The following is a 20,387-nucleotide window of genomic DNA, read 5'->3' as shown; positions in this document are numbered from 1 at the left end:
GTGTGTGGAGGAAGGCTGAAGAAGGGGAGCACTAGTGAAAGTCAGTTCTGCTTGCACAGAGGCACCATTATTTCACCCTGTAGGATTTGGTTTTACAGTGGTACCTCGGGTTACATACGCTTCAGGTTACCTACGCTTCAGGTCACACACTCTGCTAATCCAGAAATAGTACCTCGGGTTAAGAACTTTGCTTCAGGATGAGAACAGAAATTGCATGGCGGCAGCAGGAGGCCCCATTAGCTAAAGTGGTGCTTCAGGTTAAGAACAGATTCAGGTTAAGAACGGACCTCCAGAATGAATTAAGTACTTAACCCGAGGTACCACTGTAATTAACTTCTCCTGCAGGAAGCTCACTTTGCTCTTTTGCTTTAGTCACCCAGAACCATGTTTTCCTGGCATTCTTCTGCAGTGCGTCTGATCTCGGCCATCATTAGATTTGTCTCTACCGACCGATCTGTGGGGACTGGTGGGTGGTTCCTACTTCCAACAACAGGCTGGGTTAGATGGAACCAACAGAGTGCCTCTATTTTCAGTAACTGTTCCTTAGAATTAGACATGTGAACCACAGATTCCAGAGCTAGAAAACAATGCTAAATTTAGAAACGGCGTTCACTCACTTTAACCATTGGAGAATCAAAGGAAAAAAGAAGCAGAAATGTACTATTTAACCAAATCGGTTTCTATAATTTAAACACTACAATGAAACAGCAAGCTACTATGTTTAAGATGTATTGTTAGTAGACTTTCTTACCCTTTGCTGGCAGATCCATTTAATTTCTATATTAAAGCCCACTTCTTCAGGAATGGTTTCTAGTACCTGGGTGGAAAAGCAATAAGGGTCAGGAAAAATTGTGCTAAAGTGTTAAATTTAAGAGTGATTTCCCTCACCTTTTATGTCTGAAATCAAAATGGCTCTGTAGAGCCTATAGAAATTGAATTCCAGTAGACTATAGGATTTCCCTTACAAATGGCAACCACATTAGCAGTCTAGAACATGCTATTCTCCTCCCACTGCTGATGCACTACCTGCCAATTACTGTAACACGCAAACCTGGGCTCCTGGTTTGTCTCTCCAAACAAACCATGAGTGGTAAACGAAGAATAAACCTTGGTTATAGCTTGAGGTTGGGGAGGAACAGGGCTTAACCAGAAGGGGAGGAATTGGCATTAAAAAACCACCCCCCTTTCCATTCTGTCAACGCAAGCCTCCACTGGATTAGGTTCTGCTTTAATTATCCCTTCCATTCTAAATTTTAGCTTAAACAATAAACCTAGGTGGAACAAATGATTACTTACACTTTGTAAGGAGGGGAATGGCTGCGTGTCAGAAGGAGCATTTTTGTCTTCTTTAAATGATTCTGCAGGGAAATTGTATAAAAGAAGCCTTGAAGAGAAGTCTTAAGCAAAAGTCTGAAGTAAAAATGAGGCTTTCCCATATTTTCCTCCCCCTACGGTCCCCTAGAGGGTTGGGGACACCCAGAGCAGATCTGGGGAAGAGGGTGCAGGAGTAGGAGAGGAAGTCTGTTGCACAAATGGGGCAGCATCGCTGGATGCTGCCCATATAGTGCCAGAAAAACTGTGATTACTAGCTAGAGCGAGTTAATTCTTAACTGACAACTTGCAGGCTGGTTGTGCTGCACCTCCAGGGATACCACTGACTCTGCTCAAAGCTGCACTGCTGTCTACTGGCAATCCTAGCTCGTCCTTACAAAGGCATGGAAGCCAAAGCAGAAGGCAAAGGGAAAACCTGCTGTGACACTTCCAACAGCTTCCTGCTACCAAGAGAGAGATGCCCTCACTCTGCCCATCTCCTATTTGCTCTCTCTCTCTTTTCTGTCCATTCTGAAGAGCAGGAAGCAGTTAAGATATGTCAATAAGCCCTGGGTGCTTATGCAAAGAACCAAGCACCCCCCCCTCCCTCCGTACCATAACACTGTTCTAAATGGCCTTGCCAACCCAGGAGACACATTATCTAAATTCTACACTTCACTAAAAGCAGTTGTGCTCCTTTGCTGGCCCAATATTAACTAACTTGTTGCTAAAATAAAAGGTTGCGGCAATGCAGAGTCCGCTTAGCAGTGAAGCAGACTTGAGTGAAGCTCTACCAGGCCAATAGAATATAACTGCTGCATCTCAGACTTAAGTAGTGTGAGCTATTGTTCTCATTCAACAGATCAATAAATGTCTGCACAAGCTCTTCCAAAGTACTGGGAGGAGATACTTCATTCTACAAAAACTCCAGATACAACTGTTGAAATATTAACCAGCCAATATGTTGGTTATGAATGGAAGAACAGCTGAGAATTACCAAATCTTTCGGCGCTTCTACGTACCTTCGCTATCTTTGGATTTCAGTGCAGTCACGTGTAACAGCTACAAGGAGGAAAACACGAAATGCTTTTAAAAGCTATCTTTCAAGTATTGCCCACACATTTCCTGAACGGTGTCTCTGCAATGGCCTCAAAATAATGCTGAGTGCAGTCTACAGGGAGAAGAAAGGCTTGTTCCTATTTGGTCGTCTTGGGAATTCAGACAGTTTGATAGACAATTCATGATGCCTGGGGATACTTTTTAAAATTTTATTTAAGTTGCACTAGGTCAAATTCAGCTGCTGGCGAGGCTCCAGCAACCCAGGGCTTAATAAACACAGAGAAACAGGATTCTGTTGCTGGGTCTCTAGGAGCAACTGTTTCTTAAGAAAAAACTAAGCAACATAACTTTTTTTGCCTCCAAGGACTAGCAAAATCTTACCCAGCAACCTGCCACCCCACCCCAAAGCAGTAGTTTATGATGCCGAGCTTTTGCTGAGGGATGTATTATACAGTATCATGAGTTTCTGGAGCTTTTGAGCCCGTCAAGAGGAATTTGCAGTTCCAAATGTTTCCCCCTTTTGGGCCTAGCAAATAGGACTCTAGCACTTTTTTTAGAACTGGCAGTAGAGGGGGATAGGTGAGCTGAGTGCAGCCAGACCATGGCAGAACTGATGCTGTTTCATTCCCTCTGTGGAAGAAGCAGAACTGCACAGAATGTTTTGAATCGCTTCGCAAATGCCCCACACCTTTTGATACTGCCGTTTTAATACGAAATGTATTAGAGCATTTTTGCAGCAGATAATGAAGGTTAGTAGCCAAAGAGGAGTATGAAGTCATGTTAAGGCTATTGTGAGAAGCACTTGGTATGCATCTATATTATTCTGGATAAAACAAGTCTACATCGGCAACCATTTTGATCTTTCCTTAAGATTCCCATTCCATGGGAGGCTGGGCTAGATGGATCTTTGCTCTGATCCAGGAGGGCTCTTCTTATGAGGCCTTAATGCTTAGCATAAATAGAAGAGCCTATTCCAAAGGCAGTATTCCATGGCAAAGACCATTCTCTGGAACAAAGAGAATATAGACAATGCTTCAAATCACTGACGTCGAACACGAGTTTGAGCCTTCTGTAACTCTTGTGTGGAAGTAACAACAACGTTTTAAAATGTTTTCAATGCTTCTTCCTATAACTATGTCCTGCCCTTGGTAACAGAGAGCTGTCTGCAGTCACACACACATTTGTTACTTCCTGGTTTAATCAGTGACATGCTTTCAGAGGCCTGTTCTGAATCGTGGTTTGAAAACTGCAGCTGGCTGAAAGCATCAGTGCTTAACTTCCAGCTGCAAGCAGCCAAAAGGAAGTTATAACAGCTACCTTGAACAGACTTCACTCATTACCAGTGGTTTTCTGGGCTCTGTTCAAGGTGTTGGTCCTTGCCTAGAGCCTTAGCTCCCCATGCATATTGCTATCATTTGGACAGGCACTGCTTTCTATGCCTATATATACACACACATACATATTTTAAAAAGTGGTTGCCATGAGGATCAGGGTCATTTCCACATTGCTGAGCCCCTTTCCAAAAGGCGGCATGCCAGCTGCATGCCAGATTCCATCTGTTTAAGTTTTCAGGAAGACAGTTTAAACTACTGTTTCTCCAGTATTTGGATCAGGCCAATCCAGTAAGTGGAAAGCTGCAGCTACTTCTGTGATTTCACATTATTCAATTAACTGTGGTTATTGGTTCAGTTCTGGAATTGGTGTGTTTTATCCATTTATTAAAATTACGAGCTGCCTTGATGGCCTATGTTGGATAGGACAGAAATGTTAAGTAAAAACAATTAACTGGCCTCATGGGCCAGCCTGGTACAATACCTTTAATAACTGCAGTTGGGCGTATGTGAGCTCTTTTACGGGAATCTCAAACAGTTCCACTGGCTCAGATTCATCTTTCTTTTAAGCAAATAAGGAATAAGAAGAAAAAGATTAAGTTAGAAAGCTACTGGATAGTGTGAGTTCTTCTAAGGCTGTACTCACTGCTTTTAAAGCTCTTTGATCCATTATGTTTAACTCAGCTAGCAAGCTACAAGCCTAAAAACTAATAATCCTAAACACCTTTGTTTGATAAAAAGATCCCAGGTTTCCTTTGTTTCATGTTATGTTAAAATACTTGGAATAAACATCATGGGGAAAACTGGGACAGTGGCTGCAGCCACTTCTGGATGTCATACTAAACCATAGTTTAGCATGATGTAAAGGAGCCTAGGTGAGTTTTGGGCTTAGGCACTCCCCCCCCCCCTCCCGGTATGTTTGTCTGAAATAAACCATAGTTCATATTAAACATATTTCGGCAGTTCAGATGAAAGAACAATCACAGCTAAGGAAAAGTGAACATTTCTGAAGACCTTATGGGAGAGGCAAGAGGAAGCAGGGGAGCCTGAGGTTTGGCGCAGCTCATTCCAGCTTGTTCATGTCCATGCTTAACTATGATATCTGAATGTGGACATCATCTTCACATTGCAAACTTCATATGCAAGACAGTGCTCAACCTATTTCAGAACACCATATATTTTTTCCCTGGTTCAGGTTTACTTTACTTTAATAATAATGTCTAAAAACATTATTTGAATCTCTGCCCATCAGATTAACAAGTTTCCTGCAAATAAATTGCCCGTAGTTTTTTGGACTATTCCTTGAAGGAAAAATATTTTAAAACTACTGTTCTTAATTCAAAGCAACCTTACACTTTATCCTCCCACTGAGAGGGGGGAAATAACTACTGTAAATTAATTCAATCCTGTAATTCTAGTCCATTAAATCAATGTGTATAGAGATATAGGATTTGTGGTCAGCAGCACACACAAGTCCGAATCACAGCATGAACAAGAAGATAGCATATTTTTCACCTCATTTCATGAAATTCTAAAGGAAGTCAAGATGAAATCTTGCAAAAGCACAATAAGTAGTTACTTTCATTACATTACCACCAATCCAAGTCTCTTGAGATACAGCCATTTTACTGCCCATTTCAAAAATGCTAGCCAAACAAAACAAACAACACATTTAAAAATACCTTTTTCATAGCAATACAGCAAGTAAGGTCATGATATATGATAGGGACGTGATCCTTGGAAAGGTGTACATCAAATTCCACAAAGGCTGCTCCCTAAGTGAAAAGAAAGGTTGGAGGAGAGGACAGCAAATAGATTTTAGCATATGAAAGGCTAATATATATAAAAAAGACAAATTTGCACACATTTCCACCAACTGTGAAAAGACACAATAGAGTGTTGGCTGGCTTTCTGTAGCAATTTATAGAGGAAGTCTGGAAAGGGACTAAAACTCTATTTGAGGAGACTGACATGTTTTAATTCCAAGCACAGCAACATCATTTTTATATAAAATGTCAGTTTTATGAGAAGCATGGTTTTATGTAACTATTTATAGTTCATTTTATAGTGTTCATTCTGATTTTATTTGTATGTGCAGTATAAATGTGCTAGGATAGAAAATTGACTGATCTTTTATTTTTATTCTTTTTTTTGGGGGGGGGGAGAGGAACAAGCATCTAAAGAGCTTCTAACATTAAGCCTTCTTATAGTGAAATGTATAAGTTCTCCAATGCGTATCTGCTCAGGGTATGTTTTACCCAGAGTTACTTGCTTATAACTTTAAAGGGGGAAAATGAGGATCTATTCTGTGAGCAGACATTGAATATAGCCATGGCTTGGAGAAGGAAAAAAGTGACTGGGAAGAGTGAGTCTTGGAATTATGATGGTCCCTTATGGATTATGTACTACAACAAGATTCCTTAGATTTAAACTGAGCACAATTCAGCTCTCTGTTCCTTGGTTTTTAGGCTCGTCTTTTCTAATAACTGGAAATGCTAACAGCTGTCATTGCTGAGGTCATCAGGGGGGCAGGAAGCAGCACCCTGGCACCTATCCTGGGTACAGCTCCACTTGCAAGCCTCTGCTAGTATATGGAGATACTTTTTCCTGTCTTTCTATGGAATTTGTGATCTTTTGCAAGTGCCCTTGGCAGGACTTTGCCCTGAAAGGCAGCATATATGATCACTGAATGAATAAATGAATAAAAGATTATGTATTTTCTACAAGGTTCAGTCTTTGCTCATTGATAATAGACAGTCATAGGTGTTAACATGCAAAAAAAAGAATCAAGGTAAAATCATCACACACATACATGTTTAGCAGCATTTTTCAAAGAAGCAATGGTATTTTCTCGAAGTTTAGCAAGCCTAGGAGGAGGAAAAAGGAAAACAGTTTTACTTATTTCTGATGTTGGGGGGGAAAAAATTCACAAATGATGGGCAAGCAATTTTATAGCTTCTTAATTTGAGTTTTCATTGTACATGCAGCGCCTTGCAACCTTGATACACCAGGGCTGTCCTAAGGAAGAGGAAAACCTCCTTCCCTGAGTTGAAGTCTGCTAGAGGTTCACAGGATTCACACTAGGGGAGCTACTAAAATTAAAACTCCAAATTCAATTACGCAAACTTACTTGGTGGTGGTTGTAGAGTTTCCTGCGCCCCTGTGTCCAACATCTAACCCTGTTCTGTCACGCCAGTATTTGGCATATGAGGCTTTCACATCACAGGAGTACCCTTGAATTGGCTTAATAATTATGTAGTCGACTAAAAAGAGAAAGCGAATGTCACTTGGTGGTCAAATTCTTTACTTTTATCCAATGAAATCTATTCTCTCTTCACTAGGTTTAGAGAAACATCGCTTAAGATTTACTGGGATATGGTAAAAGTACCTAATGGAGAACCAAAAGGCACATTTTGAATACCGTAGTTTTCGCTCCAAAACACGCACTTTTTTGCTCCTAGAAAGTAAGGGAAAATGCCTGTGCGTGTTACGGAGCGAATGCATGGATCGGAGCCATGGCTGCCGTCAGTCAAGCAAAGTGGGAGCCGCTTACACGCTCTACGAGGCTCTCGCTTTGCTTGCTTTAAAGCGACCTGGAGCCGGAGAGGAGGGAGGGAAGGAGAGCCATGGCAGCAAAGCGGGCAGCAGCCGCTTACACGGGAGGAGGGACAGACGCTAGCAAAGGTCCGTGCTCTCTCTAAACAGAGCAATGAGGCTGCAGAGGGACGGCAGGAAAGATAAAATTTAAGCAACCAGCAGCAAAATAAAACCAACCTCGAGCTCTGAGCCACGCAGTAAAAACCAGGAAGTAAAAAAAAAAAGGCTGGGGATGAGGGAGAAGGGAAAACTTCGCAAATCCCCGGTCTCAGCTGATCCGCTGGGAGGGAGCAGCTTGTTTTCAGGCAGGATAGATTCGAGCATTGTCTGGGTCCTAGTGCCCCTACTGCTTTTTTGTGCTCCATTCTATTGCTGCTGGTGGCTGCTTATCGTTCAGGCTGCAAGGAGGAGCGCTTTTACACAGCTAATGGCAAATCCCCTGCAATCCAAGTCCTCCTCACTTGCTCAAATCTATTCTGCCTCAAAACAAGGAGCAGAAGGAAAAGGCTGCAAACTGTTAAATGGAAAAAAAAAAACCCCAGGCACAGGGCAAATACCTTAAGTATACCTTTAAAGCAACAGTGCTCTTTCCCTCCCTCCTCCCCGCTTAGCTCGCCGAAAAGCTCCTTCTCCACGCGTGCTCCTTGTCCCTTGAGTGCTTTTCCTTCCCTCCCCACTTAAAACGTGGTTACAAAGCACGGATCCACATGGATCCTCAGGATTTTTGCATTGGGTCACCCCAAATTCACCGTCAGATCACATGTCTGTGGCCACAGCATGAACCATAAAAATCATACATCCACTGTTTCGTTTAGAATATTTTTTTCTTGTTTTCCTCCTCTAAAAACTACGTGCGTGTTATGGTCAGGTGCGTGCTATAGAGTGAAAAATACGGTATATTCCTTATTATCGTTTCACTAGGCCCCGACATAAACTACCAGTTCTGGTTGAAAAGCACCAGTTTTTCTGAAAGTCCCGGGACTAAAAATTTCTGAAGGCAAAAAGGGAAATGTCTTTAGCTGAAGGCCCATGCTTGCATTACCACTATATTAAGCATACCTCTAACTTTTCCAATTGTTTTTCGTGAAAGTCTGCTCATAATAGGAAGAGTGAGAATGCCACAGCTCTTTCCCGATTCTGCAAGAGTGGAGGATAACAGACACGCAGAGCCCACGTGCCCTGGAAGTGCGTCTCCTTGAATCACTGCTTCACTAAGGTCTTCCTAAAAACGCAACGATGTTTACATATTTAATTTTACAGTCATACCACATGTTGCGTTAGGTTCATGTTGCGTCTTTTTGGCTTGCGAACGTGGCAAACCCGGAAGTGTATACTTCCCGGTCTCGCCGCGTGCGCAGAAGCGTTCTGTGTGCTTTGCACGTGTGCACAAGTGCTCTATCGTGCAGGCTGCGTGCGCAGAAGTAGCGCTCTAGTTACAGACTTTTCGGGTGCGAATGGCACCCTGGAACGGATCAGGTCCGTAACTAGAGGTGCCACTGCCACTGTATTGCTGTGAACTCATCTCAGCACTTCTTTTAAATTCCTGGAAACGTGAGGATGCAGAACTTGGCAGCATTCAGTGGGTTGCAGCCTATAGTCAAGGACCGTTACGTCGGATATTGTTCTGCAAAATGAGTCTGAAGGTTTTGTGAATTTACTCATGTATTCAGATGTACCCTTTTACAGTTACATTACGACTGAGAAGGCTAAATTGTGTGAATGAAAACAGTGAGTGGATACTTGGAACGTGAGCTCTGCAAGGTTGCCATAGAGTAAAAACAGGTTCCTGATGGCTATAAAACAAAACAAACAAAACGTTATTACTCAGGACACTGGTCTTCAATTGATAGGTCAGGAGCACCGTGCAAGTATATGGCAAAAGATTAGGAAATGGGTCCCCAAATGCTTCTTTGGGTTAAAAGTGTGCCCTAGGTCTGAAAAGGAGGAAGATACCTGACTTGGAAGATGAAATGGCGCATTTCAAGACAGTTGCACTCTTTTTGCCTAGAGGCACCCTGATAACAGCAGAGATGAAGAGTTGTACTCACTGCTGTCCCAAGGCTCAGATTCTGTCAGTGCAAGGATTTTCCTTGTACGGCAGAACCTTCTCACCTGTTTCTCCTACATGCCCCCTAAATCAGTTCTGGGAGCTCCCTAACCCTGCCAGAGTTGATTTGAGGATGGCACAGAGGGAGGAGAAGGGGGTGGTGGATTCCTGTTGCACTAATGGGAATCTTTGCACTGGCTTCTGCAATTGTAATTATTTATGACATAGGAACGCGGGTGGCGCTGTGGGTAAAAGCCTCAGCGCCTAGGGCTTGCTGATCGAAAGGTCGGCGGTTCGAATCCCCGCGGCGGGGTGCGCTCCCGCTGCTCGGTCCCAGCGCCTGCCAACCTAGCAGTTCAAAAGCACCCCTGGGTGCAAGTAGATAAATAGGGACCGCTTACCAGCGGGAAGGTAAACGGCGTTCCGTGTGCTGCGCTGGCTCACCAGATGCAGCTTTGTCACGCTGGCCACGTGACCCGGAAGTGTCTCCGGACAGCGCTGGCCCCCGGCCTCTTGAGTGAGATGGGCGCACAACCCTAGAGTCTGTCAAGACTGGCCCGTACGGGCAGGGGTACCTTTACCTTTACCTTTATGACATACTGAGCAGAGTCCTTGCAATTTAAAGGATGACTGCAATTATTAACACATCAGCACACTTGTTCTACAGCAAGGTAAAGGACCCCTGGACAGTTAAGTCCAGTCAAAGGCAACTATGGGGTTGAGGTGCTTATCTCGCTTTCAGGCCACAGACAGCTTTCCGGGTCCTGTGGCCAGCATGACTAAACTGCTTCTGGCGCAACGGAACACTGACGAAAACTAGAGTGCACAGAAACTCCGTTCACCTTACCGCCACAGCAGAACCTATTTATCTACTTGCACTGGCGTGCTTTCAAACTGCAAGGTAGGCAGCAGCTGGGACAGAGCAACGGGAGCTCACCCTGTTGTGCAGATTCAAACCGCCACCCTTTGGGGCAGAGACATTTTGGGGTGAACACCTCTGCAGCACCCCAAGAAGCTGTGTGAAGCTTCCATGATTGCTCTACTGCTTACATGTCTCTTGTGCTACTAAGCTGGGCATTTAGTTAAGAAAGAGCAACTCTATCGCTGCAGAGCATGTGTGAATGTGTTGTGTGATTGAATAGATGAAATAAATAATTTATTTTGAACACTGGTACCACTGCCTTGATCTCTGTGCTTCCCCCACACCCATCCTGGGTTGCATTCATGACCCTATGTTTCCACAAACAGAAGGCACCTCATTCCCCCCCCCCCCCACATAAAAAAAGAACTTCTCCAAGGCATCAGGGGCTACCAAACACTGTGAGCTATGCTGTATGAAGTTGCAGCAGGAGGGGGAAATTGGGAAAAGAAACAGGGGGGCAGTCCACAGGGTTCAGAAGCCCCCACACCTGGAGAATTGGTTGTATGAGCCTACTTTTGCTCATGCAGTCACTGGATGCAACCTGGTCGGTTTCATAAGTCCTCAGATAATCAGTAGAATAATATAGTAGTGGATGAATTGCACAAGCCCAATACATTTGATGATGCCAAGAGGTCTAAAACATTCCTCGTTCTGTGAGGTTCTTCCCCACCTTCCACTTTCCTACCTATAAATTGTACCGATAGGATAGAGGTATAAAAAGGCTTTCTGGCCACCAAAATTAAACAAATAGCTAAGCCCTCACCTCAAAAAAGTCAAAGATTAATTCCAAATTGTCCGGTTCCATGGTCTGAATAGTATATTCTGTCCATCTATCAGGCTGCAGACCATAACCACATTCTGGCTGAGAATGACGAGATTTGAACTCAGTGTCACTTATTAGTGAGATCTCCAGCGTGTTTGGCATTTTTTGTTGAATTGTAGGTGACAGTCTATCATCATCCTCTTCATCTTCACCCTCCTCCTCCAAGCCTTCAAGGGTGAGCTTCACCCTAAGCAGTAAGGAAAAAGCAAAATCTGATGTCACATTATGTAACAAATCTTCAGTGACGTCAGCAGTGACAGAATAATGCATTATGCTTTTGGTAACACAATGAACTCAAGGCACTATAAATGCAGCATTATTTTTCTACTTAAGGACTCCAGTGTACCAGTAATTCGAGTTTCTTGGGGGGTGGGATGAAGGAAGAAATTCCTAAAAGGAGGCTGCATTATGTACTACAAACTGTACAGATTTTTATTTTTATTTTCCCAAGAGCAATAGCAGTGAAGAAACTCAATGCTGATTATAAAAGACTGAGAAATAACCACAATTAAGCCAGAAGCTATGTAGGGGGAAAGGAGTTTCTGAATTTAGAAAATGGACTGGGAAAGGAACTCAGTTTTTTCACTATGCCAACATAGATGGATAATCCAGTAGTATTCATATGCTAAAGATGGGATTTACTTTCAATAACAAATGGAGAACTTTGATTAGCATGATCATACCTAAACCTGGATTTTTTGAATTTTCTCTTAGTTATAGATACAGGAGGCTTTTCAGAAAAATGCAGGCGTAGCCTTATTTCTGTCTGGCATGTCAGCCAACCGGAATCGACACTTTCCACATCATCTGACAAAGGGAAAAAAATAATAATTACAAAATGATTTTGCTACATTCCAGAATGACACCAAAAAGACTTCTTAAAGTTGTTACCAAAGCACTACTGTCCCGATATCCCAGTTCCCAAAAGGGATGTGCCATCACAAGCTAGTTGCTGCTGTTGAAACTAGCATGGGTACAAAAATTTGAGGCATACACAACACAGACCCAAGCAGACATACTGGAATAACCCTAATAACAATAAATGGTCTGCCGGCATGCACATTTTCACTATGTTTACATGCTCCTAAAACTATGGATGAGTTTTCTGCATGAGCAAGTCTGCAAAAGCCCAGGGCTTGTGCACTCCCCACTCCTCCCTCCACAGGCCAGGAGGAGGAATAAACTAGGATTCAGGTAAGATTTTCATCAAATCCTGGCAAATCACTGTGTCTGTAAGAGGAAAAGTGGCTTAAAATACAGTAAACTCAAACCAGGTCAACTTCAAACTGTGAGTTATGAAACAGGCTTGTTCAATATGCCAAAGTTTATTTTAAAGAACTATCCTTGGTTAGTACATAACAAGCCAGGAATCAGCAAAAGAAAAACTGAAACCTGATTTATGACTCCTGCTAGCAAAATGAAATAGGAGTGCTCATAACAGAGGCTTTGCTTGGTGCTCAAAACAGATTGGCTTTAGTGTTCCAGGCAAACCCTCCTACTGTGTGGAAATCCACCAAATTGCATTTGAGTTTCCAAAATCAACCTTGAACATGTTGTGCACCAGGGAGAGGAAATTTACTATCATTTATTTTAAATGGCTTTTAATTCACATTTGAAGGCGCTCTTTCTACACAAGGCAGATTACAAAACTCCAACATAAAAACAAAACTACGAAAACAGTGCCTCTTACCAACGATTCCGAAGTGTCCGTCATCAACGGAAACATCCTCTAAAAATGAAGGAACAAACAGTGAAAGAAGTTCACATTCACAGGCTACAAATTATTGCGACTTTAAGCCTCAATCCTACACATACTTATTTGGGAGTAAGTCGTATTGAACTTTATGAGACTTTGATCCAAGATGGCATGTGGAGGACCACGTTATCAGTAATGGTTCTACTTTTGCACTTCACCGTTAACTGCTATAAACCAAAACATTTAAAAAGAAAGGCAAAGCAGCAGCAAGTTTACTGCAACCTGCAAGATACCGCTAAGCTTTGTTTTCTTGCTAACATTATCTCCAGGCAAACTTAGCATGATGTACAGTACTTACTTCAAAATGAGCTATGTAAACTGGAAAAAGGATATTGCATTATCTTGACAATATATAATCCTAATTGCTATTATACTAGAAAGATAATGCTATGTTACTAATGTGACAGACATTAAACTATCTGCTAAGCAACCAATAGTTCAGATATAAATCGTCAGAGTTTACAATTAAAATTGCTTATTTTCTTCCCTTTGCTAGAAACAATAGTCAAAGTTTCACCTTCAATCCATGCTACAGAAAGGTAAAAGATGAAAAGCTTTAGACATGGAATAAACTCATCAATAAACAGAATTATTCAGAGTTTAAAGCTGAAGTGTAACCATCTAATATCAAAAGCTCAGTTTTACCCATGTTCATTTTCAGGCGCTATTTATATTAGGTCTGAACTTTCACCTGTAGCAAGAGAGTTGGGGTTTTTTTGGCCATACAGAAAAAAAATATCAGTTTGGAATAATCCCGTGAGGACCTTAAACTTTTGTGTGACTATTCTCCTTCAAGGTCAGAGGGACTACTTAGTTAAAAATTGAGAACAGCCACCGGCAGAACGTTTTCAAAGCAATGTAATTTCTCTCTAATGAGGTTATTGGGTCTTAGGTTGCCTAAGGCAGCACTCCCAATAGGATTGCACTGTAAGGGTTTGTGTGCACATCTGTTCAGAATAAAGTCACCCTAAATTCAGTTAGATTTGCTCCTAGGCAACCATGCAAAGGATTGCAGTCTTCGAAGGAAAACCTAAGTTCATTCCTTTGAAGCCCATAAACTAAGAGTATGGACTTCACTTTCAAATACAGTCGTACCTTGGAAGTTGAGCAGAATCCGTTCCCAAAGTCCATTTGACTTCCAAAACGTTCGGAAACCAAAGTGTGGCTTCTGATTGGCTGCAGGAAGTTCCTGCAGCCAACTGGAAGCCGTTGGACATTTGGCTTCCAAAAATAGTTGCAAACCGGAACAGTCACTTTTGGGGTTGCGGTGTTCAGGAGCCAAAAAGTTCAAGAACTAAGCTGTTCGAAAACCAAGGTACGACTATAATGCTATTTAGGTGGGCACATTTCCATTCAATTTTTTTTTTAAATGAACGAAACAAAGTCAGCCGACTGCAATCTTTTCAGATACACATGCTCCAGAGAAGATAGTATATAACAACAATCACCTTATTGAACCACCTTTAGGAGGAAGAACATTAGTTTAGACCACATGTTGCCTTTTGTGCTGTTTATCTCAAATGAGCAGAAAAAATATCTACATTATTTATCCTGTACAGTGGAACCTCAGTTGTCGAACAGAAGATTGTTCGACTTCCAAAATGTTTGACAAAGGAGGCACAAAGGGCAGCCTGCAAAGTCAATGGAGAAAATTGAAAAAAACTCAGTGGAAGCCCTTAAACTTCCAAAAAGCGTTCAAAAACGGAAGCATTTACTTCCGGGTTTTCGGCGTTCGAAAACCGAAACGTTCGGCTTCCGAGACACTCGAAAACCGAGGTTCCGCTGTACTTATATTATGTCCTATTGTATTCATTAATATGCTTATGATAATGTTTCAGAAAACCTCCAAGGCAAAAATAATCTCTCTTACGAAAACAACTGGCACTCTGACTTAATGTTAGCCACAGTCAATTTATGGTTTCCACCACAGAGAAATGGTCTGTAAAGAACAAAACAAAACATAATCATGAGCGCTTAATCTAAAAGCGCAGTGACTATTGTCAATAACAATCTTCTTTAAAATGTCCTGTCTCCTTCTTTTAATGAAGACACTGGGGGTTCACAAATTCCTCCTCTGTCTAGTGAGCATGGCAAGCCTCAGTGCAGAGGCTCTCCAAAGAGCAGCACAGCAGCTGCTATGAGCCCTTGGGAGGAGGAATGGGGCTCATCCATGTCACACCTCCAAAGCCCAATGTGAAATCACAGGCAGCTCATCCTCCCTAGCAGACAGCCAAAATCTGTGGACCCCTAAAAAGAAGAAGGCACAAATGGAATTTATGTTTCAAATCCACACTATTTTGTTCACAAACACTTTAAATGCTCGTGCTGTGCTAAAAATGGTGCCTTTGTAGCAGTGGTCTTAATCCTACAAAATATTATCAATTCCACTAAACCGTTTTGCAAAATATTAGTAATCTTATGCATATGCCTCAAAAGAGATGCAGTTCATGCCCATACCTAATGGGGTTATTGATCGTGGTGGTAGATGAGTCTCCCACTTGTGAATTATGACTTGGCATGGACCACCGGCTTTCTGTAATTTAAAAGTTAAATGTCTGCAATAATTTTCGTTAAATCCTGATTTATTTATCTTTTAACCAGTGATGCCATTTACAATCCTTTGTGAGCGTAGTTTACTTATACCACCTTTGAAGCGCAAAGCTTTAAGTTTAATTCACACCATGTATACCGTAATCATTGATGTCATTAAGACGCATCTCATCACCCTATGACAAAAAACCCCATTCAAATCACACCGCCATCTTATACTGAAGGGGTGGTGGTGGGTGGGATTGCAATGGCAGCCCCTTAGTCTATCCTCCCATTTCCCCTTCATCTATGCATTCAGCCTAATCTCTGAACAGTGCCTGCATGAGTCAGTACTGCTCGGAGGCTAGACTGAACATGTGGGTCAGGATCTAGGCCAGTGGATACAATCCCATGCACAGACCCCACTCCACAGGTCCAGATGGCTATGTGAGCTAGCCTAAGTGGTGACAAATTCTGACAAGTGTAGGGTTTTCCAGTATAATTGCAATTGTCATACATAACAGGCCAATTATGGAACGGTCGTATGGGTATAGCTAGTCACAAAAAATTGCAAACGCATTCTAACCAAATTGGGCGCTTAACTAATTGTTCTTGCTTTCTATAGTGTGTCAGACACAGAAGTCAAGTGTGACACAGAGCACAAAGCCTGCACAGCATACCATAGCCCCAAATCTTCTGCACTTATATGCAGATACAACACCCTACCACCACTGAACCAGCATAGGAAACAATGGGGATCTAAGGCTCCCTTTCCACATGTGGAAGGAGTCTTCGGTTCAAAGAAGGGCTGCTTTGTGCTTCTGTGCCAAATATGTGAAAATTTCCTGCTTGTATAGAAGAGTTTTCACAAGAATAACAACTCCATCATAACCCATGTAGTACAGCCCTGTATGAACTCCTGTGCAATTGTCTGAGGAAGAGCATCAGCAGCTATTTGGATCCAACCCATTGCTTTGAGCACAGTGAAAACAAGAGGCCTGAATTTCAAAATGAATGCCAATAATAAAGTTCCTTAAACACACACACATATTCCTGGGTTGTTGTGTGTTTTTTTGTATATTTTTGGTTAAGGGGATAGAGAATGTGTATAACTCAGAACAGTGGCGTAGCGTGGGTTGTCAGCACCCGGGGCAAGGCAAGTAATTTGCGCCCCCTAAGCCGTGGATTTGCGCCCCCTAAGCCGTGGATTTGCGCCCCCTAACCTGTGGATTTGCCCTAACCCCAGATGTTGCGCCCGGCCCCCCCTGCACCCCCCACGCTACGCCACTGACTCAGAAATGAACAAAGCAGAAGGCTAGGAAGGAAAAAAGAATCATTAATGTGTCTCTTTCAGCCTGATCAGCCGAAATTTCTATTTAGGAGTTGGGTGCTCAAAATTTGCCATTTTGAGGGTTCTTAGCTGATCTTTGGGTCTTATAAAGCCTGGTTTGCAGCTGATTGGGGGTGTCTGCAAACCCCCTTTTGACTGAGCCATGTCTTTACCAGCCCCCCCCCCCAAATCTATGATGTAGTACAGGTGGGCACGGTTTGGACAAAATGGCCTTGTGAGCCAAATGGGGAGGACTGGCGGGCCTGATTAGGCCCACAGCCTGAGGGCTCCCCACCACTGACAAAAAGTAACCCACAGGATGGATAAGTGTGGCATCAGAAGCCAATCACAGCGTGCTTGTTTTCACATGATGCAACTTCTTAGCTGGCATCAAAAATGAGCCCCATGTCCCCCTGAAAATAGTAATGAAACTTCTTGAGATGTCTATGTCTCAACACATCCTAAAAATAGGAACTGCCCAGAATCCAGATAGACTGTAAACAAGTTGTACACATTACTAAGTTTTGAGAACTCTTTCTTCTTCCCATCAAAGTGTATGCATTCACAGAATACAGTACTCCTAAAGAATCTACTTGAATTAGCAAACATTTATTTAAGAACCTAAGACTGCAATTCTAAACACATTTTCCAGGGAATAAGCCCCACTAAACATAGTGAGACAAAGGGTTGTATCTAATGCTGTTCACATGGAAGCAGACATACGCTTTTTAATGACTCTCCATCCTCCTGCAGTCCCAAATACTCCCAATATCTGCTTTAGAGGATTCCCAAGCCCTCCAGAGCCGATCCTGAGGGTGTGAAGGGGACTGCAGGGGGAGGAGAGGAAGATGAAATCCCATTACACAAGTGGAAGTCCATTCACACAACACTGGATTCTGCCCTTCCTTCCAAGTACAAAGCAAAGAATTGTGCTTCCGCCTACAGTTATTGCCATTATTCAGCTGTAGAGCTGACCCTCCTATTTTTAGATTAAAAATCTATTTAAGAATCATATATTTTAAAATCAAAAGCACAGCATAATTCACAAAGACCCAAGACCATTTGTTCTCACTTCAGACACTGGGAACAACACAGTCATCCATACAACATCTGCTGAGGTTTTACAAGTTCAAAATATAACAATTATTAGTATTATTATTTTATTATACCCCACCCACTCCGGGTGGTTTCCAATGCATATAAATAAAACATCAGACTTAAAAAACTTCCCAATACAGGGCTGGCTTCAGATGTCTTCTAAAAGTTGTATAGTTATTTATCTCCTTGACATCTGATGGGAGGGCGTTCCACAGGGAGATTAGTTTGCGTCTTTGAGCCATTAAGCCCATGTAGTTTATTAAATTAAATGTTTGTACAACTGGATCTATGGTCATACAACACACACCAAATAAAATAAATCATCTGAAAAAGCAATATGCTTTTAACTTATAAGGCAGTATTATCTTTTGTGGACACTGTGCTATTCAGTAGCTAAATCAGAAGGGATGGCATATGCACCCCAAATGAAATTTGAAAAAAGTTGTACAAGCAGTTTCATACTGGATAGACTTATCTTTTCTAGCCAGTATCTATGGCTGCTAGCAGAGTGGGTGGGTGGGGTTTTTTAAGACACTTCTAGAAACAGATGATTAACAACAGAAAGTTAACTTTTGAGTGAGCAGGTAATTTTCTAAGAAAGCGTAAGGATCTCCCTTCCCGCAAGCACAAATAAATCAAGATAATACAACAGAAGTATGGGATGGGGTATAGAAAAATATTTGCTTAATGTTTCTAAGGAAAGCGTCATATAAAAAGGAAAAGGGCTTCCTAGAGAGCCAAGAAGGTGCCAGCTATTTGTACTCTGCCCATGGTCTCTTAGTGTAATTTTATTTCTAAAGCAAAGGAGGGGGGGCCGATGAGAGTGAACTGCTGTCAGTCAAGCTACTATAGATCACTCATGTGTCCCCCAATGTTGTTGGACTAAACCTCCCATAATCCCATCGGTTTAGCCAATAGTGAGGGACTAAGGGAGTTGGGGAACAAAGCTAACGAATAATGCTCTAGATTCAAGAAATCATCTTCATAGCTTTCTGCCCAACCAAGCTTCCGCAAGCATCTAAGCAATGTGAACTATTTTTACAACTGGGAAGTTAGGGAACTGTAACTGTTCCCAATAATAACAACTGACTACATAGCTGTCATCTGCCCTGATTCAAATTAGTCCAAGACAACTAAATGAAGAGTTTAACAGCAGTAACAGAAAACAAGTCAGTCTCCTTAGTAATAATATTTAAAGAAGTATCATGCCAATTATCTCATATATTTGAAAGTAAGATGGAGTCATACATTACACCTTAGCAGAAAAATGCCACTTGGACTACTCAAATTATGAACCAGGCCTAAGTTTAGGTTTACATATTCAATCTTGACAGGTATTTTTGGTCATGGTCTAAGAAATCGTTAACATATATTTAGTGTTCTAAATGCACTATCAATAACAAATTTGTGATTCACCTTCTAAGGTGTTAGTCACAACATCATGGTAAAATCAGAGATTTATCACCCTTGTGTTTAAAAGTTTATGTAAAAAATAGTGAACCTGTTAACTTGCCCTATAAGCATTAAGACTGCAACTAGAAAGTCTGTTTTATTTCCTGGTTCATGACACTTGACACATTTCTGTGTATAAAAACCCCTTCATTTGGCTCTTATATCAGCCTTAGTCTAATTGTAGGCAGTTTCTTATAATAAAATGTGAATGTTTTGCAATGTATTTTTAATGTTGAACACTGCCCAGGGATCTTTGGATAAAGGGAAGTATATAAATTGAACAAATAATAATAATAATAAGGACTACAATACATTCCAGTCATTAAAACCAATCAGGGCTAAGTGAAATGACTAGAAATGGAAAAAATGCAACAGGAAGAGCCATTTAATGAAAGCACAGATTATTAATTCAATACACAGGAGCATTTAATGTTACGTTTACTTATGTTACAGTCAGTCGCCACATTCTACTTTGTGTTCTTAGTATGGCTCCTGCTTTCAGCTTCACTGTATTATATCCTCACATGGGAACAATACATTCTTTATGCTAGAATAGCCACCCCGCAGTAAAAATGCACGCTTTTGCCAATATCGAGGCTCACAGTGTCCATCAATATGGGCTCTTTCCATATGTCTCTACTCTGCTATTCCATAAAATTCATACTTACCACAGAAGACTCTGCGTCACACGGAACTTACAGAGTGCACAATACAGAGCACCTACTTAAAAGGAAACAAACTCACCAAATACGTTCTGTGAAGTTTGCATGTATTACAAGGGAACTTGAGTTACTTCAGATTTTTTTTTCTTTAAAAAAAAAAACCCACTACGTTTAGACATTTGACAATATTTAAAAGGGTGTGGGCAGAAAGGGATAAAATCTAACTTCGGCAATGGTTCTGGCTTATGAGTCCACAAGCCTTCACCGATTTCTACTGTGTGCTGCAAAACTACTAAGGCAAAATCTAGCTACTTTCTACTGCTGGACTTATGTTGCTAGTATGTTAAATGCTTGTGCTATGTTTAGAACTCTTTAAATACCGTATTTTTCGCTCTATAAGACGCACCAGACCACAAGACGCACCTAGTTTTTGGAGGAGGAAAACAAGAAAAAAATATTCTGAATCTCAG

At 41.7% G+C, this 20,387-nt stretch overlaps 1 protein-coding gene across 6 annotated transcripts in view; it reads right to left on the bottom strand.

Annotated features, from left to right (window-relative positions):
• The window catches only part of GPCPD1 (glycerophosphocholine phosphodiesterase 1), a 60,663-nt gene that overhangs the window by 7,439 nt on the left and 32,837 nt on the right, over positions 1–20,387 (bottom strand). For all 6 annotated transcript variants that reach the window (XM_028722191.2, XM_028722186.2, XM_028722193.2 and 3 more), the window contains 12 exons: positions 15,304–15,379; positions 12,781–12,819; positions 11,774–11,897; positions 11,031–11,277; positions 8,358–8,520; positions 6,832–6,964; positions 6,514–6,568; positions 5,384–5,476; positions 4,186–4,263; positions 2,334–2,373; positions 1,297–1,358; positions 752–817 (listed from right to left, as the gene is read on the bottom strand). In XM_028722191.2, coding sequence (XP_028578024.2) covers positions 752–817; positions 1,297–1,358; positions 2,334–2,373; positions 4,186–4,263; positions 5,384–5,476; positions 6,514–6,568; positions 6,832–6,964; positions 8,358–8,520; positions 11,031–11,277; positions 11,774–11,897; positions 12,781–12,819; positions 15,304–15,379 — 1,176 coding nt within the window. The remainder of the gene's footprint in view (positions 1–751; positions 818–1,296; positions 1,359–2,333; positions 2,374–4,185; positions 4,264–5,383; positions 5,477–6,513; positions 6,569–6,831; positions 6,965–8,357; positions 8,521–11,030; positions 11,278–11,773; positions 11,898–12,780; positions 12,820–15,303; positions 15,380–20,387) is intronic.

Source organism: Podarcis muralis, chromosome 3, assembly GCF_964188315.1.
Source record: "Podarcis muralis chromosome 3, rPodMur119.hap1.1, whole genome shotgun sequence".
In the NCBI taxonomy this organism is placed as follows: Eukaryota; Metazoa; Chordata; class Lepidosauria; order Squamata; family Lacertidae; genus Podarcis; species Podarcis muralis.
This window is presented reverse-complemented; position numbering and strand designations above follow the sequence as displayed.